The 23,966-nt window shown below is 55.2% G+C and overlaps 4 protein-coding genes across 34 annotated transcripts in view; 2 read left to right on the forward strand and 2 right to left on the reverse strand.

Annotated features, from left to right (window-relative positions):
• The window catches only part of Abhd14a (abhydrolase domain containing 14A), an 11,153-nt gene extending 2,003 nt beyond the window's left edge, over positions 1-9,150 (reverse strand). For 2 of the 19 annotated variants that reach the window (XM_006511802.4, XM_006511796.4), the window contains exons 1-4: positions 5,478-5,631; positions 3,473-3,781; positions 2,037-2,253; positions 1,753-1,889 (exon numbers count right to left, since the gene is read on the reverse strand). In XM_006511802.4, the coding sequence (XP_006511865.1) occupies positions 1,753-1,889; positions 2,037-2,248 (349 nt within the window). In that variant the 5' untranslated portion in view covers positions 2,249-2,253; positions 3,473-3,781; positions 5,478-5,631. The other 17 variants (NM_001110271.2, NM_001374659.1, XM_030244548.1 and 14 more) reach the window with 14 other exon arrangements.
• Positions 5,684-10,870, forward strand: Abhd14b (abhydrolase domain containing 14b). Of its 4 annotated transcripts, XM_030244698.1 has the most exons (5): positions 5,684-5,771; positions 6,159-6,275; positions 7,951-8,178; positions 9,340-9,581; positions 9,931-10,870. In XM_030244698.1, exons 3-5 carry the CDS (start codon positions 7,968-7,970, stop codon positions 10,108-10,110), a joined length of 633 nt encoding a protein of 210 aa, XP_030100558.1. In that variant the 5' UTR covers positions 5,684-5,771; positions 6,159-6,275; positions 7,951-7,967; the 3' UTR covers positions 10,111-10,870. The 4 variants fall into 4 exon arrangements, with proteins under 4 accessions (XP_030100558.1, XP_017169172.1, XP_006511911.1 ...); XM_017313683.2 differs by lacking the exon at positions 5,684-5,771 and having other exon boundaries at positions 6,153-6,275; XM_006511848.4 differs by lacking the exons at positions 5,684-5,771; positions 6,159-6,275 and adding an exon at positions 6,477-6,656 and having other exon boundaries at positions 7,861-8,178.
• A 58-nt stretch (positions 10,871-10,928) lies between these two features.
• Positions 10,929-21,959, forward strand: Pcbp4 (poly(rC) binding protein 4). Of its 10 annotated transcripts, none has more exons than XM_030244482.1 (15): positions 11,122-11,589; positions 11,857-11,954; positions 14,229-14,390; positions 17,952-18,096; positions 18,223-18,246; positions 18,344-18,376; positions 18,598-18,714; positions 18,940-19,071; positions 19,212-19,340; positions 19,796-19,870; positions 20,016-20,060; positions 20,136-20,199; positions 20,309-20,361; positions 20,455-20,624; positions 21,078-21,959. In XM_030244482.1, the coding sequence occupies exons 4-15, from the start codon at positions 18,016-18,018 to the stop codon at positions 21,364-21,366; spliced, it is 1,212 nt and encodes a 403-aa protein (XP_030100342.1). In that variant the 5' UTR covers positions 11,122-11,589; positions 11,857-11,954; positions 14,229-14,390; positions 17,952-18,015; the 3' UTR covers positions 21,367-21,959. The 10 variants fall into 10 exon arrangements, with proteins under 10 accessions (XP_006511842.1, XP_030100340.1, XP_030100344.1 ...); XM_030244483.1 differs by having other exon boundaries at positions 11,303-11,392; XM_006511779.4 differs by lacking the exon at positions 14,229-14,390 and having other exon boundaries at positions 10,929-11,589.
• Positions 21,909-23,932, reverse strand: Gpr62 (G protein-coupled receptor 62). Its single transcript, NM_001159652.2, has one exon. The coding sequence runs from the start codon at positions 23,672-23,674 to the stop codon at positions 22,598-22,600; it is 1,077 nt and encodes a 358-aa protein (NP_001153124.1). The 5' UTR covers positions 23,675-23,932; the 3' UTR covers positions 21,909-22,597.
• Positions 23,933-23,966: the final 34 nt, after the last annotated feature.

Raw genomic sequence — 23,966 nt, forward strand, 5'->3', positions numbered from 1 at the left:
AAACTGGCCTCAAACTCAGAGACACCTGCCTCTGCCTCCCGAATGCTGGCGGTATGTGCCACTATGCCCAGCTCTTCTATAGTTAATGAGAGGTTTGGGTTACATGTTTGAGCATTTCAAGTGAAAATGACAATCTACTAATTGAGGAATGTGCATTCAAAGCCTGCCCATTCCTCCCATGGCTCACACTGCAGCATTAACAACAGAGGAGGAGGTCTGGAGGACCAGGCTTGGCCTACAAGTCATGGTGTAGCCGAGGAAATTAAGGTGTAAATATATTCATTAAGCTTGCAGGATGTTAACGCTCCCAGCCCCTATATACAACCTGCATGTTGTTTGTCTGTGTCTGTTTGTCCTGTCTCTAACTTCCTCTCTGTCTGCCCCAGGCCTTAAATCTGGGATTCTCCAGCTTCAGCCTCCTGAGTAGCTGGGATTACAGGTCTGTACTATCAGGTCCACCTGTCTGTTATCTCTAAACATGGAAATACTTGAAAGTGGGGCTGTCACTCTCAGCTGTTTACAGAGGAAACAGAGAAGTGGCATTGGTTTCTAAGGACTTCACTTTAAAAAGTATATATTGATTTTATTTTTAATTTATACGTGTATCCCTGCATGTAGGTTTGTGCATGAATTCAAGTCCTCTCAGAATCTAGAAGAGGGCACTGGATCCCCTGGAGCTGGAATTACAGGCCGTTGTGAGCTGCCTGACATAGGTATTAGAAAACAAACTCAAATCCTCTGCAGAAGGGCTGGAGAGATGGCTCAGGGATTAAGAGCACTGGCTGCTTTTCCAAAGGTCCTGAGTTCAATTCCCAGTGAGGTCTGGTGCCCTCTTCTGGTGCGTAGGCATACATGCAGACAGAACATTGTATACATAAATAAATCTTTAAAAAACATTTAAAAATTTAAAATAATAAAAAAAAATCGGAGGCTGGGGAGATGGCTCAGCGGGTAAGAGCACTGACTGCTCTTCCGAAGGTCCTGAGTTCAAATCCCAGCAACCACATGGTGGCTCACAACCATCTGTAATGGGATCTGATGCCCTCTTATGCTGCCGGACAGCTCATGAGCTTTCTCAATTGCTAAGCCCTCTCTCTAGTCCCTGGCCACCCGCATCCCCCACAGTTTCTCATAGAATAATGTTAGCATGGGGCGAGGAGGGTAGCTTAGCGGTTGAGTGCCTGCCTAGTATTCTTGAGGCCCTGGGTTCAATCCACAGTACCAGAAAGAACAACAAACCCAAAGAAAGGCATAGTCCATGTGTAGAGTTAAAAAGAATCCAGGTCGGCGAGGTTGCCTAGTGAGTGGGTTACGGGGCCTGTGACCAAGCTTGACAATTTGAGTTTGATCCTGAGAAATAAGGTAGAAGGAGAGGCCCGACTCTAACAAGTTATCTGCCCCTGATGGGGGAACAAAAAAAAAAAAAAAAGCCACAAAAATTACAGTCACAAAAAGCACAGGGAAAGCCTCTGATGGTTGCTCACGAAATCAATCAATCAATCAACCAATCAATCACTTTTCTGTTTTCTCTGTGATGTGCGATAAATACCTCACAGTGTAGTTTTCAAGGTAGAAAATAAAAACAAGCTTTTATTGTGGTCCTTTCTCGTGACCTGCCACTGGTTTTGTCCAGACATGGGGATCCACACGCTCCTGCTTTGCCACCCCTCCAATTCTCCCTTCTGGTGTCTTCTTTCATCCCCACTGCAGCCTGCCCTCTCTAACCTTGAATGCAGGGGTACTCGCCTTTACCTTGAATGCAGGGGTACTCGCCTGGAAGGTCGATGGCCACAGCCCGGTAGCCCCTCTCTGACAGTAGCTGCAACGTCCCCAGCTGTTCCCATGTGTGGGAATTAAATGCTTTTCCATGGAGAAACACGACTTCTGCCCTGGAGACACATGGGGAGACATGTGGTATGGGCATACCTGGGCAGCCAGCACCCCTTCTTCCCAGGTGTCTTTCATTGCCCTCCCAGGCTCTGAGCCCCAGGTGGTGGACTGAGGTCCCTCCATTAAGCCCTTGAGTAAACCTTCACCTGCGTGCCTGCTGGATTGGCAGCACCTCTCGGTAAAAGATTCGAGAGTTGCCTCTGGTGAGACCAGTCAGGACTGTGACATTAGGGCCTCTCCAGAGTCGCGAAGTCTGCTCGGGTGGGCCAGGCAAGCCCATATACAGGAGGAACACGAGCAGCAAGCCTAGACCCAGCAGGGCTGCCTGGTACCGGCTCATGAATTTCTTCTGTACCATAGAACCTGGAGGAGAAAGGGGAAGAGATAGGCTGAGGAAGACTTCCCTTCTCTTGCCCTCAAGAATGTCTGGATGCTCATACCCATCTACTTCTCAGGCCAGGGCAAAGGCCTGGGACACTCCACTATAAGAAGTGCATGAACCGGGCAGTGGTGGCGCACGCCTTCAATCCCAGCACTCTGGAGGCAGAGGCAGGCGGATTTCTGTGTTCGAGGCCAGCCTGGTCTACAAAGTGAGTTCCAGGACAGCCAGGGCTGTACAGAGAAACCCTGTCTCGAAATATCAAAACAAAACAAAAATAATAAAGAAGTGCATGAGTTATCTCTCATATTTAATGGCTATCATTATCACTGTGTTAGCTAAACCAGCTCTTCTGGCTGTAGCCGCCGTGCTTGGGTCTCTACACTAAGCACCCAGAAGCCACAGAAAACACAAAGAGAAGATATGATGAAAGTTCTCTGACACAAAGAATCCAGGCTCACAGGTGAATTCTCTGCTGCAGAGGCAGCCGAGGAACCGAGGAACCGGGTCCCAGGGCTAGTTTCCAAAACACCAGATCGAGTGTTCTGGAAGAATACATTGTATTGGTGGGAGTTGGATGAACCTCAGACCCAGTGGCGGATGGAGTCATGAAGGCTGCTAAAGGTCAAAGTGCAGAGAGCTCCACTGAGGACGGGCCTGGAAATGATTGTCTTTCTTCACAATGAATAAACTGCTAAAACCAGCAGTTCGTGGTTGCCCCAAGTGTCATGGGCCAGTTTGCAAAGAATGTTGGGCATGATGTTGAGGTGTGAGATGGTGGGGGCTGGGAGGATGTAGTGGGTCTAGAAATGGAAGGGAAAGCATGAAAGCCAGAGAGAAGAATATTCCCTACCCCTCCACCCCACTTCTGCCAAATGACCTCTTCATGGACTCCTCCAGGAGGGAGGAGAAGGCTTTGTCAGCCCAGAGGGCAGGAGGTCCTGGTTGGAGAATTCCCCTCTGCCTTGAGCTGAGTTCTGTAACTTGGGATAACTTCCTGGTGGTACCTGCCCAAGCTTCTTGGGAGATTTACACAATACACTCCACCTAAGCTGTTGGAGATGGGGTGTCCCCGTCATCATTTGCTGGGCCTGAGACGACCGTGCTTGTCTTACTCTGGGATTCTGGGTGCATCTTTACTGAGTGTAAACAAAGTGTGTGGGGTAGGGCTAGGAGCTGGGGCCCACCTGGGGCCACACCCACCTCTGTGGAACTCTTCTGCAGGCCTCACTCCCTAGCTCCGAAGTCAGGCTGTGCGTGGGCTTCAGCAGATCTTCCAGTGCTGATAGAAAATCAGGAGCCGGGTGCAGAAAGAGCACACTCTTCCTCCTAACCTGGAGCAGCCAAGGCTGCCTGTCTCCAGTGCAGCTTTCCCAAGAGGCGGAACATCCGGATGGACCACTCTTAGTGTCCCATCCTTCTTTCAGGGTCAAGGGGTGGGGTTTCACTCGTTGCCATGGCAACTTGGGTGCCCAAGACTAGACAACTGTAGGGGTTCTGATGCAGACTGCACTGCGGGTGGAAGAGGTTGGAGGTAAACTGTGCTTGCTCTGGTTACCGAAATGCCCCTCTTCCACAGCACACAGTGTGCACACACTCATAACAGACACAAGAGCCTGGCTTCCACACACTTTTCAAGAAGCTATCCCCTAAATGTACCATAGCCTCTTTGCACACCCATTTGGTTTATGCAGTCACACTTGTACACTAACACCCATAAATCCCATACATGGGTGCGTTAACAGTCTCTTCCAAAGTCAAAATATTTCATGCTGCAGAGGAGCTCCTTAAGCAGGGAGGTGAACAGCCAGAAATCAGCTTCAAGAACTCCCCTGAAACTGATCAGATTCACTAGAGCCCTCCCTGCCAGAGTAAACCACAAAAGCTGAGAGAGAACCCCTCTCCCACCACATAAAGCTAAGCTGCAAAGAAGCCTCCTCCGAGAGCACGCCAGCTCCCCAAAGAAGCAGAAACCAGCCGAGCTGCCTACAATAGGTTCACACCAGCTGAGGCACTTGGGAAAGACACTCCCCAACCAGGAGAGCTGCCTGCTGGCTGTGCGGTGTGTCCACGTTTTGTGAACTGTCACCCCTGTTTCGGGCTTTGGTGACATAGCTGTCTTTGAGTCCTTTCTGCTCCCATAAGTAATCCCTTATCTGTATTTCTGTAAGTAACCCCAATAAAAATCATTGGTTCACCAAGTTGGACTTTGGTGGTATCCGTACTGTGGACTGTCATGGGCTCCCTATCTGGGATAAGTAGATGTGTGTTTTCTCTCCCCAGGAAATATTTTGTCACAGGACATTATTCTGTGACCCAAAATAAGGTTTTTGTTATCAGGATGGACACATAGGATTTCAAAACCATATGGAAGTCAGGCAGGTGGCCCATGGCTTCAATGGCTTTAATCACAGTACTCAGGAGCCAGAGGCAGGAGGATCTCCATGAATTTGAAGCCAGCTTGGTCTACATAGGCAGTTCCAGGTCAGCCAGGGTCACATAGACACAGTCTCGGAGAAAAAAAAAAAAAAAACAAAAAACAACCCACACACAGGTATGGAAGTTGGAAATTCAGGACCCATAGGGTGAAAGCAAAGAAACAATTCCCAAAACTGCCCTTTGAGCTCCATACACATCCCCCGAAATAAATGAAATACTAAAAGGGCAAGAGTTACAGGTGAAGGGCACCTGCTGCAAGCCTGACGATCTGACTTTTATCCTTGGAATTAATTCACAGTAGTGGAAGGATGAATGGACTCCAGCAAGTCTGGACTTGACCTCCTTATGTGCCACCACCAATATAAATGTTTTAAGAAAAAAGACCTAGGGGAAAACAAACTACTAGCAAACAAGGACCTGCGGGGCAGGCGGGGAAAGAAACGCACCAACTGAAGGACACACACAAACCTTCGGAAATACACACAGTCAGATGCAGAGATAAACACAGAAGAGACATGCAAGCAGGCATGCAGACCGGAAAACACTACCCCAGCCCCCGCTATCCCAGCCCCCCGCCGCCAATGCGAAGAGAAGCACTTATACCCAGACCTTCCAAAACACACAGACACTCGCGTGCCCAGGGGCACAGGAAAACTGTACACGTGTTGCCCCGCGCTTGCGCCTTCCAAAGGACTCTGCCCCAAGCGGCAGGGACAAGGATGGCTGATCCGGGGACAACCTGAGGGCCTCCTTCTCTGGGGACACTCACCGCGTGGACAGGAGTGACCAGAAAGGCTCCGGTGAGGCGGGGCCCGGCCTAGGCGGAACCAACTGCCAAACAGCCTAGCGGCTGTGGTACAGCCTCCTTGGTAACCAGACGGCTAAAGTCCAGCCACCCAGGCGCGCTTGCGCAGTACGCAGCTGCAGGCCAAGCCTGGTTACCAGGGAAGAACGTGGGGCGGTGCCCTAAAGCACCGAGGCCCGCCCCTCTCAGCCCAGATTTTAGGAATTGTTATTGGCCTGAGAGCCTGTGGAAAGTCACCCGGTTCATCAATTTCCGCAGGTTTGTTTGCAAAATGGGGTTTAGGAAAGACACGCTGTGTAAGGATGTCATGGAACTTAAGGACAGGTCAGGTCTCAGAAGAGTTCTTGGCACCAAGCTCTCCTAGCGTTAATGCCAGATGATGCAGCAGCTCCAGACTTCTGCCCAAGCATTTTCTTTACTCGCCCCATTCCCCAGACGGGTCAGAGCTTAAGGTGTCTTCTAAGTCTGGTCTGCTCAGGACATTTATTTTTGGTTGGCAACCTGTGATCAACGTCTGGTCTGTCCCAGGTTCAGGCCTCTGTGTTGCAACCAGACTTTGGGGCAGGGAGGCCAGGAAGGGTGCAAAAGATTCACTACTCATTTGGTACCTCGCCAAAGTTGGCATTAACCGGATTCATTCTACAGGCTCAGAACACACTCCGATGTCACCTGGCCGAACTTTGGCGGAGCCTTCCACTCAGATATGTAGCATGTCAGCTTTATGACAGGTGTACAACTCGTCATGTACTGTCCTGACTCAGGGTGAGGGATGGGATGGGATGGGAGGTTGGGGGTTGGGGAAAACAGCAAAGATACCAGAAATATTTCGCCCGTTAAGTCAAGCCATTTCTGTGTGGAAATGATCTGTGGAGCAGATCAATGAGGATGCAGTTCGCTGACTGTTTCGAGATCTTCAACCCTGTTTTTGGTGCACATGGGGTGGAGGTGGGCTTGGGAAAACAAGTTTGATCAAAGAACGAAGGGTTAAGGTGCAGACGAGCCTAGTGGCAGCTTGTGACCAAGAGAGGGCGCCTGGAACGCCTAGGCCTGTCCCCACCTCCTGTCCCCACCCCTTTCCTACTTCTCTCCCCACCCGTCAATAGCACACGCCATTCTCCTGCGGAAGACCACGCACATTTCCAGGTACCACGCACATTTCCTGTACTCTCGACTCCCTCTCTTGGCGTCTCCACTCAGAACCCACCTGCCCCCAGGCTTCTCATCTCGGCTCTCCAGGTCACCTCTCCTTCCCTCTCCAGGCTACCCCTCCTTCCCTTGCTTCCTCCAGACAGACTCAGGGTTCTGGAACTGTGGCCAGTGAGCCGGGGAGCCTTGGCAGCGCGGGTGACCGCAGCGTCAACTGGTTGGGCTCCAGCGGCTAGCGCGCTGAGCACCCCGCGTCCCTGGCAGTCAGGAACTCCAAAGTCCTTGCTGACCGGTGCATGTGTTTCTGCTTCTGGAAAAAGGGCCTTCGTCCCAAACAAACTTGATCTCCTGCCTGTATTACTAGTTCACCCACAGTACGCTAGTGCTGGTTTAGATGAGGCTAATCAGGGCGGTATTTACCCTTGATTGAGCACTTACTATGTCCTAGGCATGTATAAGTTTTCCCCTCATGCATAGCCTCATTTAATGCCTATGAGCTATTTTTTTTTCTTTCTTTCGAGACAGGGTTTCTCTGTGTACCCTTGGTTGACCTGGAACTCACTCTGTAGACCAGGCTGGCCTCCAACTCAGAAATTCACCTGCCTCTGCCACCCAAATGCTGGGATTAAAGGTGTGTGCCACCACTGCCAGGCTATGAGCTAGTATTGAATAGTCCCACATACCAGTTTTTTACTAGCAGCAGATACCTTAACTGGGAAAGATTTTTTCACTTTTTGCTTTTTTTTTGTGGGGGGGTGTCTTCTCAAGACAGGGTTTCTCTATGTAATTCTGGCTGTCTTAGAACTCTCTCTATAGACCAGGCTGGCCTGGAACTCAGAGATCAGTCAACCCGTCTCTGCCTCCCAGTACTGGGACTAAAGGTGTGCACCACCACTGCCCAGCAGGTTTTCTTTTTTGTTTGGTTGGTTTTTGGAGACAGGGTTTCTCTGTGTAGCCCTGGCTGTCCTGGAACTCACTCTGTAGACCAGGCTGGCCTCAAACTCAGAAATTCGCCTACCTCTGCCTCCCAAGTGCTGGGATTAAAGGCATGAGCCACCAGGCTCGGCCCAACAGGTTTTCATCAATTCTTGAGTGACATTTGTAATTCTGCCATGTTGCTGTTAAGACAGTTAAAGCCCAACACCAAGCAACCAAGTGAGAGCAGCAGAAATAATACCCGCTTTTCCTGACCTTAATTCAGATCCTCAAGGCCTGGTGGACACCTAACTGCTCCCTGCAGCTCGCAGGCAGGGTTTCCTTCATTTCTCACCAGCCTGGCTTTGAACTGCAGGCACATCACCACTGGGCATGGCCGGTGTGGACCAGCATGAGGGCACCATCAAGGTGCAGGGCCAGAACCTCTTCTTCAGAGAGACCCGGCCTGGGAGTGGGCAGCCTGTCCGCTTCTCTGTGCTGCTGCTGCATGGTATCCGCTTCTCCTCGGAGACTTGGCAGAACCTGGGTACTCTGCAGAGGCTGGCCGAGGCTGGCTACAGGGCTGTGGCCATTGATCTGCCAGGTACTTCTGGGATCGGGCTTCTGGGCCAGGGTTGGGAAAAATGTGAGGATGGAGGACTGGAAGGATTTAGCCAATCTAGCTCCCTGAGCTTGGCAGTTAGGTAGCTAGACCTCTGAACTTGACTAGTCCTGCTCTAGAAGGAGCCATACGTGGTTCAGCTGCTTTTCCCTGGTACTGGACCTGTGTCTAGATGCCTTTGGGCTCACTTCCCTTCCCTCATCTGTAATGGTAGGTACCACACTCCTGCTGGTGGTGACTGTCCCTAGTGAGCACGGAAGGAGGTCATTGTGTGACTGTATTAGCTAGTATATAATGACAAGCAGCAGAGGGTGCCCAGCTGATGGGAAGCAAAGTACCTGAATAGAACCATATTCAGTCTGATGACAGCACTAACAAGGAGTCTTGCAGAGCCTTGGGAAGCACGGCGGATATAGCTAAGGACCTGGTCTCCTATTTGCAAGCAGAGTCCTCGAGCTGGGCCCTGGAGGAGGTGGGAAGAGCTTCCAAATTGCTTAGCATAACCTGAATGACCGGGCCCCACCACTTTCAGCGTGGAGTGAGGAATTGGAGACATAGCCTATCTGACAGGATCTAATCCCCTCACGGGCTAGAGCTGATACAGTTTCAGGTTTCAAGGGCAGATTTCCAGCCTGGCCAGGCTAGCTTCCAACAGTGGGTTGGGCTGAGCGTCACGGGGAAGATCTACACTAATGTTGTTGGGGGGAGGGGCGGGGCGACTGGTAGGTCCCATTACAGGAGCACACTCCTCCAGTGTCAAGTTGGGGCTCCATGCCTTTTAAACAGTTAATTTATACAACTTTAAATGGCGGGCACATTCCTTACCCCTTTAAAACAGACGTGGAAACTGCAGCTGAGGAGGGCTAAGAGGTTTAACCTGTGGTCATCTTTAGAGTAGACAGAGACCTGGGACTCAGACCAGCCCTGATAGACTCCAGAGCTTCATTCTTTTCAGGACACTGTTAGAACGAACACAAACATAAAAAGAATTGTCTCATTCTCGCCATAGATAAAAAACACTGGGCTGTGGGCATGAATGAATTTCAGTCTACTACTGGGTGTTACGTGAACCTGGGCACAGAGTGGAGGAAGGGACCCTTCCCATTCATTGCCGTTGTCTCTCCTACGCCCGACTACCTGCAGGTCTTGGGCGATCCAAGGAAGCAGCAGCCCCTGCCCCTATTGGGGAACCGGCCCCTGGCAGCTTCCTAGCTGCTGTGGTGGATACCTTGGAGCTGGGACCCCCAGTTGTGATCAGTCCATCATTAAGTGGCATGTATTCACTGCCCTTCCTCGTGGCCCCCGGGTCCCAACTCCGGGGCTTTGTACCAGTGGCTCCTATCTGCACAGACAAAATCAATGCTGTGGACTACGCCAGTGTGAAGGTACCGTGTGTGTGTGTGTGTGTGTGTGTGTGTGTGTGACTGAGATGGTATCTCAGGAGCAAGTCGGGGTCCATCCCTGGGCCTTCTTCATCTGGGAGCTGGGTAACCAATGGGGTGGTTTCTGGGGAGACCCCTTTTGGTTGACTTAGCTGATTGTTTCGCCAATCCCTGTATAAGACTGTGTGCTGGGGAAACCACAAACCAAGGTCTCCATCCACTGCATCAGCACCGCCTCTCCTCCTCAGGAGGGCAGGAAGAGACTGAAGAGGTGGTGAGGCCTGAAGCTAACCTTTAGAAGCTGGGCTGGTACGACCAGCCCCCGATTCTGTTCTCCTTTCCTTCCCCTCAGACTCCAGCTCTCATTGTATATGGAGACCAGGACCCCATGGGCTCCTCCAGCTTTCAACACCTGAAGCAGCTGCCCAACCACAGAGTGCTGGTCATGGAAGGGGCAGGGCATCCCTGTTACTTGGACAAGCCTGATGAGTGGCATAAGGGGCTGCTGGATTTCCTGCAAGGGCTAGCCTGAGACTCAGTCCTGATGATAGGAGGTTACAGACTGCCTGCTCTAGGATCTCTTGCTGTCTTCTCCTGGTCTCTGGCTTCTGCCTCACCTGCAACAGGTCTGTCTATACATCTGTCTGGGTTGCTGTCATTTCTGTTTTTCTCTTGCAGTGACAGATCAGATCAAGGCGGTAAATCAAGTGGAAAAAGCGTCGGGTTCAAGGGGAGAACTCTGATTGTGGGTAATCCATAAGCTTCCTCTACAGGCTCCCCGCTTGGTTCTCACTTCTGCCTTACTTCACTTTCTGATCCATCTCTCTCTTCAGCCGCTCCACAGGACAGCCATTCCTTCTGCCGCCCACCCCCCTTAGACCACAGACAGCATATGGGTATTGCTTGTTTAGATCCATCCCACACCCAGACAGAACCTTTCCCTTGGGAGCAGCACAGGGGTCCCACATTCTTGTGTAGTTTGCACAGGTACATGTGCAGTTTCCTGAAGGATGGAGGGAATCTTTGTAAACAGAGATCCACTTGCCAGGATAAAAATGTGGCCACCGCTAGATTTCTCTTACCTACCCGTTGCAACTGGTCCCAGACCAGAATGGCCTCCTCAGAAGGGGAGGTGCTCTTCAAATCTCCCTTAGGGGCTGCATACCTCCCCAGGTAATCAAGCACGGATCTTCTCAGCCAAGCCCATTTCCTGCCCTGAGGTTTGGGAGTGGGATAAGGAGAGGAGACCGACTTCGGAGGTCCCTGAAATAAAGTGATACAATTAGACCTCACATGCTTTTGCTGTCTCCGGAGCGCCGCCCCTCCCCCTTCCCCTTGGGACTGCCACTGTGGGCTCCTCCCCCACCCTGGCGGGACCAAATGGTCCCCCTGCCCTTTGTCCACTAGGCCAGATGGAGGGAAAGGGAGATTGGATTCCCCTCCCCACCCACATACATCCAGGTGCCAAGAGACTCAGCTGAGGGGGGAGGTGTAGGTCAGTGGGACCTATATGAGCCGATTACTGAAAGGGGGAGAATATCTGCTCTGAGATGGGGGAAGGGCAGGCTCAATTCCCCCCCCCCCCCACACACCCACCCACACACATATACACACACACACACAACCTATCCCTTTCCTAGTAAAGGAGTTAATGGCACTCTGACCCTAGCTCCAAAAGGAATTTGGCAGGAGATTGGAAGGATCACGGGACAGGTTGTTTAAGGGCCAAACGGCTCTCATGCCCCTCCTCCAGCTGGTCGGGTAGCCTCTCCTGGGAGGACCAGGACCAGGGTCGGACAGTGCGGACGCCGGAGGTAGCGGGTCTAGGTGGGCTGGACCCCGGAGTGAAGGATGGTGAAGAAGCAAGAGCCGGGGCAGGGCAGAGGGCTGTGGGACAGAAGCCGGGAGGCGCGGCCAGGACTGAGATGAAGGCTGCGGGGAGCTCCGCAGAAGCGCTGGGCGGGAAGGACAGGCCGGGAGAGAGCCATACAGGGAGGATCCGGGGCCCCTGGTGAGCCGCATGGGAAGGGTCCATCGCTCCCTCCCGGAAACGACGGATGCTCGGGGCGCCGGACCGCGCGGGGCGGGGCGGGGCGGGGCGGGGCGGGCGGCTGCGGCACTGGGGCTGCTGGGGCGGGCCCGCCGCGCTGTAATCGGATCCGGGGAGGGGGCGGGGCGGGGCCGGGCCAGGCGGGCCGGGGGGTGGGGGTGGGGGGGCGCGGAGCCGGGCTCCGGGCCGGCCGGGCTCCGCGCCTGTCAAACCCCTCATTGTTCGCAGCTGATGTCACTCGCAGTTGTGAGCGGCCGCCTTTCCCGGGGACAATGTGGGACTGAGCGGCCCAGCCGCTGCCGCCGCCGCAGAACAGCCCCAGCGAGGTAAGGCGCGGGCCGGGCGGGGCACCGCGGGCCATTGAAGTTTGGGGGTTCGCTGGGGGGGGGCGGGGAATCGGCTCCAGTGTGCACCCGATCGCGGTCCTGGGGGGGGGGGCGCTGCGAAGAACACGTTTTCTGTCCAATGCGGCTGAGGCCTGTACAGGTGGGGGGCGTTGGTTTTCCAGGGGAACACCCCACTACAGGGAGGGGTTTCTTGGACCTTGGGTACCAGGTTTGAAGCTCTCATCCTGTTTGCCGTTTCTGTCCTTTGAGCTCTCAGTTCTGGACCTCATGTCCCGGGTTCGGGTTCTACTTCGTCCCTGTTCTCATCTGCCACTCTCTGCAGCTCCTGGCTCTCACACACACCCCTTCCCATTCTCTGCAGTCCTTCGGGGAGCCAGACACAGACCTCCAGGCCAAGGTGGATGGAGATAGTTGGGAGCACAGTGTTCTCCCCCCTTCCTGTGGCTCTTCATCTCCAGCTCTGACCTAGCTTCTTGGCTGGGGTACTGGGGATGGAGGTGAAGGGACTCCGCCACATACTTAAACCTGGCCTTCAGGCATCCCTGGCTAGGAGAGGGAGGTGCCCACCTCCTCACACTCCTAAACCAGGCCCGCCATCTTGAGACCTGTGGCACCCAGAGCCCCGCCCCACCCCGGCACCCAAGGGAATGGTCCTCCAGGGGATGTACCTTGGTCCTTTCACACCCCTTCTCTCAGAATGTGTGGCTTTGGGTTCCCACCAAGCCAAAGACGTTACCTTCTCCCTGGACCAACAAGGCATGTGTCCCCAGGGTTCCTGTCTTCCCTATAAACACACTAAGCTTTGGTCAGGAGTTATCTCTGGCGTTCAGTGTTCAGTGGGGTCACCCTGGTGGCCTCAGGGCCAACATCTGGGAGGGTCTATTGTTTTTTCCATTTGAGAGTATTATCTTTCTAGGTCCTGGAACCCCTTCTTGTTTCAAAGCACCCCTATCCCAGCCCCCACCCCGTAGCCTTCATCAGCACGCAGGCTCAGGCTGCCCAAACACAAGGGGATTGTTCTCTTTGCATGCTCAGGGTGGGGGGCTGGGAGCGGGCGGCCCACACACCCTGGCAGGCCCAGGCTGCAGAGAGGATGGCTTGCCCCACCCTGTGTCCCCAGACAGGCTCTGTCCACCCGCCCACTCTCCTCCAGCCTCCATTCCCAGTTCCTAGCTCCTGAAGGAAAGAAAGAGCGCTAAGCTGTACAGGTGGACCCACGGGGTCTCCTGGCCTGCCCGACGCCTCCCATGCAGTCCGCTAAACAACCCCCTTCCTCCCTAGGCCTCTGGTTCCTCTCTTGATTGGTGAGGCTTTTCCAGTTGTGATTGGCTGAGCCCACCTCCATGCTGTGAAACCTATCTCACTCTCCAGGGTTCCTACCGGCTCCTCTTCCTGCTAGGGGACCCAGTCTGGTTGCCCGGATTTCTCAAATTCCTCACTTCAGCAACGTGCCCAGGGAGCCCAGCAGAAACAGGGGCTGGGATGGTAAATGAACTCGGAACTTGGAGTGCTAACCAGGCATGGCCTAACTCTGCCCACGTGCTCAGTCCCCGGGCCCCAGGATTCTAAGGCATGATGGTCTCTTGATATTCCAAGGCCTGTGCGCCCTAACCCCTCCCCTTACTCCCAGGGCCAGATCCTGTCTCAAATTTCCTATTCTTTTGTAGCCGAAAGATAGGCTTAGAAATGCCCAGTGGGCCTCCTTTGACTTGCTGTCTTTGGAAAGCGAAGAGGCCAGAGGAATTTCATCTGATTTGAAAGTTGGGGAGGGAGGGCTCCGTGGAGGAGGAGGCTTTTGAGAAGAATTTTGCCAAAGTTGTGAAGGGGATAAGTGTTTTAAGCTGGCATTATCTGCTGGCAAAGGTTCTGTCTGAGGCTTGGAGTTGCTAGGCCTATTTTGTGGCCTGGTGTGTATAAGTGATGGAGCAGAAAAATTGGTAGAGGCTGGACCATGGAGACCTCCATTGCTGGTGCACAGGTCAGGTTTTAATCCCTTTGGGTCTCAGGGAATCATGGATGGTTGTTAAATAGCAGAGGGAGCGTACAGTCTTCAGCATGGAGATCTACAATTAGAGAGCCCTTTCCACATGGATAGACAGTGCCAGTGAGCGAGTGGGTCCTGAGCCTGCCTTGGTTTCCCTGGCTGTGAAGACTCATGGCAGGCTCTGGGGAGGGTAGAGCATTTCTGGCACCTACTAGTTTATCTATCAGCTTCTAATGTTTCTACGTTCCTCTTCCCTGGTACTTTACAAGACAGAGGCTTACATCAAGGAACCAGAGCCTGGAACTCCCCTAGTCCTTCCCCGCTCCCCCCACTCCACACTAGAGATGGTTGGTCATCCTGGGAGGCTGAAAGGCCGAGGCTGGGTCTGAGGACGTTGGGCAGTTTTGTGGAGACCAGGCTAATCAGCAAGGGTGAGTGTGCCCAGGGTAGGGGAATGGACAAGGGAGTCAGGAGCCCTCCAGGCTGCCAACCCCCTCCCCAAGGCCCAGTGGCCACCCTCCTGCCACACCCTACCATGCCTGATGCTCAACCATTCCCCAGCATCATCCGGGTGTGGCCGGTATGGCTGTTTTTGGAGTAAGGATTGGAGGAGACTGTTAGGTTAGGATGGCTAAGGGGAACACGCTGAGCATGCGATCTGGGGTGAAGTTGGAGACTGGATTTTCCCCAACCTTCCCCAGCCCAGGTGGGTCCACCGTATCTCGTGGTCCAGACACACTGGGCAGTAGAGCAGAGGGAATCCCCCAAGGGGCGGGCCAGTCTACTTGGTTCAACTGGCCCCGGGAGCCTTTCCCTCCTCTGGATTGTTCTCCCACTAGAACAAAGCCAGAGAGGACACTTGATCCCTGCGTGTGGGGGGGGAGCTGGCTAAGCCCCCAGCCCTTTGATTGGGCAGCTGTCATGGGAGAGAGACAGCTGGGGGGGAGGGGCAGGAAGGGGGCAGCCACCATCGCTTACACAGCTGTCACCCCCCACCCCCAGCCCCTTCAGCCAGGGTGGCAGGAAGCCAGGTTCAGAAGGAGTAGGCACTTGGTCTGGGGAAGGGGCCTGAGAAGCAAGACGGAAGGCCTGAGGTCAGAGGCTTGGTCTGACGGGATGTTCTTGCCAGGGAGCTCTGTTGACCAGAGGGGGCTGGGCACCCTCAGAGGTGAGCTGGAGGTCAGCGTGGCATGATGTGTGGCTGCCACGTGGGTGGCCCAGCAGAGACCAGGGGCCCACCAAAACCGAAGCAGCAAGATACGACTTCAAACTCAGCGAAAGCGGAGCATCTGGTCATGAATGCCCAGTGGGGCCACTTATGCTTAGGGCTGTGGGAGAGAGGCCTAGAGGAAGGTCAGAAGCCTTACTCTTTCCAAAGGGTAGGGAAAACTCCAGCATCTCTGGAACAGGGTCACAAAGATACCAACAGCTCTCCCTTACCCCAGCTTCCCAGACAGGGCAGGTGGCTAAATCCAGATCCAGGCCAGGGAAGAGCTAGGCCAAGATCGCGGATTGAATTTGGCGCAGTGGGTCTTTACTGCAGACCCAGGCATCTTCATGGCAAGACTGAGCGGTTCTGCCCATAGGCCATCTTTCCTGGGGTCACAAGAAGTGAGGAGATGATATGGGGGTTTCTTTCAGGTCTCCCACTATTTATCACCCAATTAGAGGCCGCAGAATTCTGGATCTTAAGGTTATATCGGGTGGGGAGGTCCCAGACAGAACAAAGAGCCATAGGTCAGACGGGGGCTCCCCAGGCCACCAAACTCCAATTCAAAAAAGGGACTAAGAGACATAGACTGGAACAAACGGGACACAGATGGAGCCCGGTCCAGTCCTGCACTAGCTTGTTGGACCCTGTTCTTCCCTCTACTCTCCCTCTTTCTATGACCTTGGGCAGATTACAGACCCTTTAAGCTATGAGGTTGCCCGTGTGTGCAGTAAATTCATCTATTCCCATTACCGGCATGTCCGAGCACCCTCTCTAGCCTGGCTCTGAACTGAGCCCTGGGGACACAAGGAGAAGGTGGCAGCTCTGGCTCCTGTTCTAAGGGGCTCCCAGGCTAGGCTGTCCAGGGAGACAGAAACTATTCACGTCATCACAGCAGGCGCTTTGATGGGGGAAGTGCAGGCAGCCAGGGGAATGTCTAGCAAGGGCAGCCAGCATGAGGTTGGCCAAGGATGCCCAAAGAACACAGGCCCCACATCTATTGCTGGTCTCCACCCTCTGGCCAGTCTATGGCAGAACTCAAATGAAAGAAGTGGGCATCTAGGGAAAGGCACTTAAGGACAAGGTTGCCATCCTGATTGTCTACGAAGCAAGCAGGGAAGGAGACCGTGTTTGGTACAGTGCTCGCTCAGGTGTCCGAGAGAAAGCCAGGTTGGGAATTTCCTGTCCACTCCATACCCAAACTTTGCTGGCACTCAGAGGAGGGCTTTGGGCAGAGCTCAGAAACCTCGACCCTCATGTCAGGATAGGACAGAGGATTGGCAAAGGTGCTCCCATTGGGAACACTTATCTCTTGCTTCAACACCCTTCTGCGCAGAAGAAATGCCTATGGTTAGTGCTGCCTGGGTCCAGACCATTGTCTGTCCTCCTTGGGCTGTGGTCTCCAGTGAGTTCACCATCGAGTCTGGGCCTTGAGGAGAGATAGCCGCTGCTGAACGATTTCTGAGGAAGATTAAGGTTCAGGATTAAGTTGAGGCATGAAAAGGGGTCGGGTGGGGGAGGGTTGGCGGCTGAGCTAATCCCAGTAGCTAATCTCAGGCTCCGCCTTGCTCCATCAGTTAATGGCCTTGACATTCCTGCAGCCCACCAAATCCTTCTCTTACCCATTACCCCATTCCCAAGGAGACAGGTCCTTTCTGCTGTGTGTGGAAATTGAGCCCCAGAGCCCCAGTGACATATATCTGGTACAGTAGTGTGTCCTAGGTGGAAATGTGACCAGTTTCTATGCTTCTTACGGTGTACGGGCCATTCTGAGCACACAGGAAATGGATCAGAAATAGCACTGTAGAGAGAACCCGCCTTTACTCCTATGTCAATTTCGAGTGGCTCATGCCCAGAGCCATTTGCAGTGACCCTCTCCTCCAATGTCCCCTGGTCCATAGGAAATCACTTTAAGGGCTCCTGCTCCAAACCTTTACCAGACTCTAGGTCCCTCTTTGGTTTCTGGAAGCAGATACCTCATCTTTAGAGTATACTTTTCTTCCTATATTTTTTTTTGAAATGGACTCTTAACACATGGCCCAGGCTAGCCTTGAATGAGAGCCTCCTGCCTTAGCTTGGGTACGTCCTGGGTTTATAGGCCTGTGCCCAGAGTACACTCAACCTTAACTCCACAATGGAGGCTCAATCCACAAGGGTCCTTTCTTCCGAGTCAGGGAGGAAGCTATCCTGTGGATTCTCATAGACACCCAGACCACTTCATTCACCCCCTTTTCTCCCATGCTGGGGCTCAGACCTAGGACAGCATGTATTCTAGGCAAGCATTCAACCACTGAGCTAAATCTCCTGCCATCCTTCTAATAACAGGGAGGAAGGGAGAAATAGTCCAGGAAACCGGGTATCTATCACGTGGTTGGCTTACTTCAACGCTTAGAAGTTTGGAGTGTAGGATTCAGTAGTTATTTTCTAGGTTGGGTGACTGAGGTCCAGAAGGCTTAAATGACCAGGGTTACACAGGCAGGAAGAGGCACACAAATACACTGGTCAGAAAGGCACTTAGAACTCAAGGGCTGGGGCTGGAGAGATGGCTCAGCGGTTAAGAGCACTGACTGCTCTTCTGGAGGTCCTGAGTTCAAATCCCAGCACCCACATTGGCGGCTCATAACCAGCTGTAATGGGATTCAATGCTTGCTTCTGGTGTGTCTGAAGACAGTGTACTCATATCCCATACTATCTTCCTTCCCGTTGGGTTTGGCTAGCCTGGCTCTGGGGTTGCCATGCGAGGGCTCCTCTCAGGTACTCTTCTCTCCCCTCTCCTGTCCAGAGCTAGCTGAGCCACAGTGTGGACACACTCCCAGGCCGCTGCGGCCCCAGCCCCGCCTGACAGGATGAGCAGTTCAGATGCGGGGCTGGAGGAGGGGCCCGAGCTTAGTATCACCCTCACCCTGCGGATGCTGATGCACGGGAAGGTGAGTGGGTGGGGCTGGCACAGCCCAGTGGTGGCACGCGTCGACTCAGTGCTCCCTCCCTGTCAGAGTGACTGGAGGAGCGGGAGCACTCGTACCCGTCTGAGTCCACCTTTGTTATCTTTGCAGGAAGTGGGCAGCATCATTGGGAAGGTAGGTGTCCAGCTCTGCTCTGAATCTTCCCCTCGACTGTAGCCTTAGCCTGGTAAAGAGGTGACCGGTTAGGAATCTTGGTTTTGTCTCCTTACAGAAGGGAGAGACTGTAAAGCGAATCCGGGAACAGGTAAAGATGTGGTCAGGGGAGGAGCCTGGGGCCCTGATGCTGAGGGTAGGGGAGGTGGCCATTTCCCCGTTGTTGGATCGCGCCACTTGTGATTAGTGAATGCCCAGAAGAATGGCAGTTTCTAGTCTTGGCTGGGGCCTAGTGGGAGGAGCAGACAGATCCATCCCTGCCACCACCGTGGGGAAGCTGCCTGCTGCCCAGAGCTTGTCCCACACCTGCAGAGCAGTGCCCGGATCACCATCTCGGAGGGCTCCTGCCCCGAGCGAATCACCACCATCACAGGCTCTACGGCTGCCGTCTTCCACGCGGTCTCCATGATTGCCTTCAAGCTGGATGAGGTCTGTGCCTCTGCGGTGGGAGTCTGAGGGTGGCTGCCTGTGAGAAACCTGACCCTGTCCCCAGATGGCAGCAACGGGGGAGGGAAGGTCAAGTCCAAGGCCGAGCTCCCTTGGAGGAGGTCTGGGGAGGGAGGCATTCTCCTTCTCCCTCTTCAGGAAAGTTCTTGAGGGAGGGTGGGGGAGTATGGGGACATACCTGGCTGACTCACTGCCCCGCTGCCCCAGGACCTTTGTGCTGCTCCTGCAAATGGTGGCAGTGTCTCCAGACCTCCAGTGACCTTGCGCCTTGTCATCCCTGCCAGCCAGTGTGGATCACTGATTGGGAAGGCAGGCACCAAAATCAAGGAGATCCGAGAGGTACCACACATAGGGGCATGCCTTCTAACCTTCAACGGCAGAGGGGACCTCAGCTCCCGAGGCGCTCTATGCCAGGGCCCTTGTAGCCTTTCTCTTGGCTCTTGGAGTGGAAAGAAGTGGTTACTGTTTTCTGTTTGCAGACTACAGGAGCCCAGGTGCAGGTGGCAGGGGACCTGCTCCCAAATTCCACAGAGCGTGCTGTCACTGTGTCCGGGGTGCCTGACGCCATCATCCTGTGTGTGCGCCAGATCTGTGCTGTTATTCTGGAGGTGATGGGATGGGAGAGGGGGCAGGAGAGGGGGCAGGAGAGGCCCGGGTGCTTGTCAGCCATCCACACTGTCTGGCTGTGCTTCCTGGGATGGGAGAGGGGGCAGGAGAGGCCCGGGTGCTTGTCAGCCATCCACACTGTCTGGCTGTGCTTCCTGGGATGGGAGAGGGGGCAGGAGAGGCCCGGGTGCTTGTCAGCCATTCACACTGTCTGGCTGTGCTTCCTGGGATGGGAGAGGGGGCAGGAGAGGCCCGGGTGCTTGTCAGCCATCCACACTGTCCGGCTGTGACAGCGGGTGGGGTGGGGTAGGCAGAGCTACAGCCGTACGTTGCTTGTAAGCCCTAGAGCACTCTGGGATTCATTCCCTCAAGAGCCACGGGGATGCCGTAAGGCTCTTGGGTTCTTGGGGAGGCCTGAGAGCATCCTGACAAAGCCTCTCAATTTGTGCCTCCCCAGTCCCCACCCAAAGGAGCCACAATCCCGTATCATCCGAGCCTCTCCCTAGGTACTGTCCTCCTCTCGGCCAACCAGGTGAGGGAAGCATCCAGGGGGGACAAGGGTGGAGGAGGGAGAGGAATAAAGAATTGGAGGGTCTGAGGAGGGGACAGGGAGTGATCTGACTGGACTGTCCTGACGTGTCACAGTGACTCCCTTTTCAACCACTTTGTTCCCCCAGGGTTTCTCTGTCCAGGGTCAGTATGGAGCAGTGACCCCTGCAGAGGTGAGTGGCCCATAGCCTGAGACACCCCCTTCCCAGACTGCCCCCTCTAACCTCTGACCCCGTTGTCTGGCCCAGGTCACCAAGCTCCAGCAGCTCTCAGGCCACGCCGTTCCCTTTGCATCACCCAGTGTGGTGCCAGGTAAGCAGTTTCGGCTGAAGGAGACAGCCAGCAGCCCGGCATCCCTTGCAGTGGATGGGGAGGCCTGTAGAGCCCTCAAACCACACTCAGTCCTTCTCCCCTGCCTCAGGACTGGATCCCAGCACACAGACCAGCTCACAGGAGTTTCTGGTTCCCAATGATGTGAGCAGAAGCTGGGGGGCTGGGGGGGGAGGGGCGGTAAGGGGATCCAGGGGTCTAACCCTTGCTCAAGGTTAAATTCTGCCTCTCTTCTAGCTGATTGGCTGTGTGATCGGACGCCAGGGCAGCAAGATCAGCGAGATCCGGCAGATGTCGGGGGCACATATTAAGATCGGGAACCAAGCGGAGGGTGCTGGGGAGCGGCATGTGACCATCACTGGCTCACCGGTCTCCATCGCCCTGGCTCAGTACCTCATCACTGCCTGGTGAGCATGGGGTGGGCAGCGGGGAGCACAGGTTGGGGTGGAAGGGAGCACCTCCTGTGCTCTGGAGCAGTTCTCTGGTGCTCCTCAGCTCCTCCTTTCCTTTAGGTATTCTACCTAAGACATCTATGTTGCCTCATTTACTACTTCTGTATCCATTCTGCATATCCTGTCTTATCTTTGTCGTTTTTTCCAGATCTTCTCTCTTATTTTTCCCCTTAACTTGTCTTGTGTCTGCCTGTGGTTTCTGCCCTCCCTCCCTCCCTCCCTCCCTCCCTCCCTCCCTCCCTCCCTCCCTCCCTCCCTCCCTCTGTACCTCTCCTGTCCTTCCCTCAAACACATCCAGCCCGTGCCTGCTCCCGTCTATTCCTCTCCTTCCTATCTTTTGGCTAACCTCATGGCTCCTGTCTCACCCCCACCTCTTCCTTCATCTCCCCTCTGTATCCCTTTCTCCAGTCTAGAGACGGCCAAGTCTACCTCTGGGGGGACGCCTGGCTCAGCCCCCGCAGACCTGCCCACCCCTTTCTCGCCACCCCTGACGGCCCTGCCCACAGCTCCCCCAGGCCTGCTGGGCACACCTTATGCCATCTCCCTCTCCAACTTCATCGGCCTCAAGCCTGTGCCCTTCCTGGCTCTACCACCTGCTTCCCCAGGGCCACCGCCGGGCTTGGCGGCCTACACTGCCAAGATGGCAGCGGCCAATGGGAGCAAGAAAGCTGAACGGCAGAAATTCTCCCCCTACTGAGGCCGGCCGGCTGAGGCACCGGCAGGGGCAGGCAGGACCGCCGGCAGGGGCTGCCTCCACATCCTTCCTGCCCAAGGAGACTCCACCATGGGGTCTCAAGCGCCAGTAATGCCAGACGCATGGATGCACCCCCTACCCTGCCCCATCTTTGGAGATCCTCCTCTGAGAGGGGACAGTTTCTGGCCCAGGGTTCTAGGAGTATGGCAGCCCCAGGGCAGGGGCCCCACCTCTACAGACCTATGCTTGGATGCAGAGAATGGCCAGGGGCTCTCTGGAGCCCTGCTGTGGGAGGGGTTACTCATGTCCCCTCCATCCCTTTGGGCTTCATCCTGCTGTCCCAGTGGGAATTGGAGGAGAGTGAGGGGCGGCCAGGGCCAAGCTTCTCCTCATCCCCTGTAGATCCTGCTGCTTCTACTGATACCCTTTTGACTGGAATAGACTGGCTGGGCTTGTCCGGGGGAGGGCAACCCAAAGAGAGGGCTCTGCCTGCCTGTAGGTGTGGCCTGGGGGGCAGGGGCCCAGTCTCAGCAGCAGACACTCTGTACAGTTTTTTCAATCCCTGTTTTTGAATAAATATTCTCAGCGACCAGAAAGCTGTGCAGTAATACTAGTGTTGGGGTAACAAAACTTCCAGGGAAGGGATGAAACTGAAACCCCAAAGAACCCCAGTCTGAATCCACAGTCCCTAGTTGACCCACAGTCCCTTCCTCGTGTCAGTTCTGGGGTGAAACCAAAGGGCCCTTTGGGGGTCGTGTGTTCAATCTCCTGCCTTTAGCAGCAAACCAATCAGGTAGTTTTCTGAGCAGCTTGGGTGATGAGTTTGAGTCGAACTGCCCAGCTTCTCCATGGTACAGATAGTAGGTAACTCGGTACGCTTCTCCACTGGTTACTCCTGCTATGGTGTAACCCAAATCCTGCTCCGCTTGGTTCATCCTTCTGGCTGTGAGTTCTTAGGACCCTCATCTCTGTGACCATGCCTGCCTTTCTCCTCTTTGGACCAGGGAGTGGTCATGAGTTTAAAAGGCCTACGTTGGAGGGGTCCTTAGGAGATGATGGTACAGCATACAGATGGGAACACTGAGGCCCCTGGAAAGATAGGACTGAGTACAGGATCAGGTTCCTGAGAAAACCTCACCAGGCTAAGTACCACCCCCTCTGCCATTCCAGCGACCTTCAGAGTACCAGCTACAACCTGATCTCACCCTCCTTTCCCCAACTCAGAAGAAATGTCTCAGGTGGCCTCTGACACACTCGGGGTCTGTCTTGCCAATTCTCGGGCCTGTTCTGGTGCCTCAGAAGGGCCTAGGACAGGGTCCTTGCGGAGTTCCTGGAGGCGCCGAAGGAGTGTCTGCAGGTGCCAGGCTTGCGATGTGCAGGCTTTCGGGGCCCGAGGCAGCGCTCGGCGGGTAAGGCGGCCCAGCGCCAGGCGCACCGGGCGCTGCAGCAGGCCATAGAGAAAGGGGTGAGCCGCGAAGGCGGAGTAGGCTACCCAGGTGACAGTAGCCTCGGCCGCTGCGGCGCGCGCCGCGGGCGCCAAGCACGCGCAGCCATAAGGCAGCCAGCAGGCTGCAAACTGGCCCACGGCCAGGGCTGGGGCCAGGGCCGCCTTGCCCCCCAGCAGACGTGGCCGGAGGGGCGGCAAGAAGGAGAGGCGACTGTCTAGAGAGTCGGAGCGGGGCCGGGTCCCGCGCGGAGGCCGGAGGGCGGCGCGCCGCGCCACCAGGAAGATGCTACCGTAGGCGGCCAACAGCAGGAGGGCGGGCAGCGCGAAGGCTAGCATCGCCCAGAGCGGCCGGAAGGGCCCGAGCCCCCCGGCCAGGACGGAGCAGCGAGCTGGGGCCGGAGGTGGCGCAGGCGGTGGCCCGAGCAAGGAGAGCGCGCCCAGGAGCGCGGCCGCGGACCACACCGCGGTGAGCACCAGCGCGGGCGCCGGGCGCGCGCCTGGCCGCAGCGGATGCACTATGAGGCGGTAGCGCGCCAGGCCGAGAGCGGCCACGCCGAGCGTGCATGCGGGGAGCAGAGCCGCCGAGAGGAAGCGCGCCGCTCGGCACGACGAGGGGTCCAGGGGCACAGTGCCCAGCCCGGGCGGCGCGGCCAGCAGGCCCAGAGGCATGATGGAGGCAGCCGCCAGCAGGTCCACGACGCACAAGTGCGCTAAGTAGAAGGCATCTTGAAGGTCCGGCGTGCGCAGCACCACCACGAGCAGAGTGCCGTTGCCCAGCACGGCCCCCACCTCTACGAGAACCGCCAGGATAAACCCCACCGAGCCCGCGAGTTCGGTGACGCTGAGCCCCGAGCCGTTGGCCATCTGAACGTTCAGGCTTCACTGGGGTTTGCTAGAGGAAGAGCGGAAATGGAGCCTCTGGCTCCAGGATTCCCATCACCTGTCCCATGCTCCTCAAGACCCCTCACCTCGTAGGCTGCCCAGGAGGTGACTCCAACGCCCAGGCTGCCATCTTCTTGTGGGGTTTGGTGGGCCCTATGGGTGGATGCAAGGCTGAGCCTGGCTCGGCTTTCTCCCCCTGCCCTAGCACAGCTCCAGCCACTCAGCCTCTGTGGAGATGGTACCGGCTGTCACTCTGATGCTCCCCTTTGAAGAC

This window comes from Mus musculus, chromosome 9 (genome assembly GCF_000001635.26).
Source record: "Mus musculus strain C57BL/6J chromosome 9, GRCm38.p6 C57BL/6J".
Taxonomy (NCBI): domain Eukaryota; kingdom Metazoa; phylum Chordata; class Mammalia; order Rodentia; family Muridae; genus Mus; species Mus musculus.

Bases quoted from the DNA above. Each gene is read 5' to 3' on its own strand.
- Gpr62 (NM_001159652.2), bottom strand. From the start codon at position 23,674: ATGGCCAACGGCTCGGGGCTCAGCGTCACCGAACTCGCGGGCTCGGTG.
- Abhd14b (XM_030244698.1), top strand. From the start codon at position 7,968: ATGGCCGGTGTGGACCAGCATGAGGGCACCATCAAGGTGCAGGGCCAG. The intron at 8,179-9,339 runs GTACTTCTGGGA...GACTACCTGCAG, and splicing joins TGTGGCCATTGATCTGCCAG to GTCTTGGGCGATCCAAGGAA. The intron at 9,582-9,930 runs GTACCGTGTGTG...CCTTCCCCTCAG, and splicing joins TGGACTACGCCAGTGTGAAG to ACTCCAGCTCTCATTGTATA.
- Pcbp4 (XM_006511779.4), top strand. From the start codon at position 18,016: ATGAGCAGTTCAGATGCGGGGCTGGAGGAGGGGCCCGAGCTTAGTATC. The intron at 18,097-18,222 runs GTGAGTGGGTGG...TTATCTTTGCAG, and splicing joins GGATGCTGATGCACGGGAAG to GAAGTGGGCAGCATCATTGG. The intron at 20,061-20,135 runs GTGAGTGGCCCA...TGTCTGGCCCAG, and splicing joins GAGCAGTGACCCCTGCAGAG to GTCACCAAGCTCCAGCAGCT.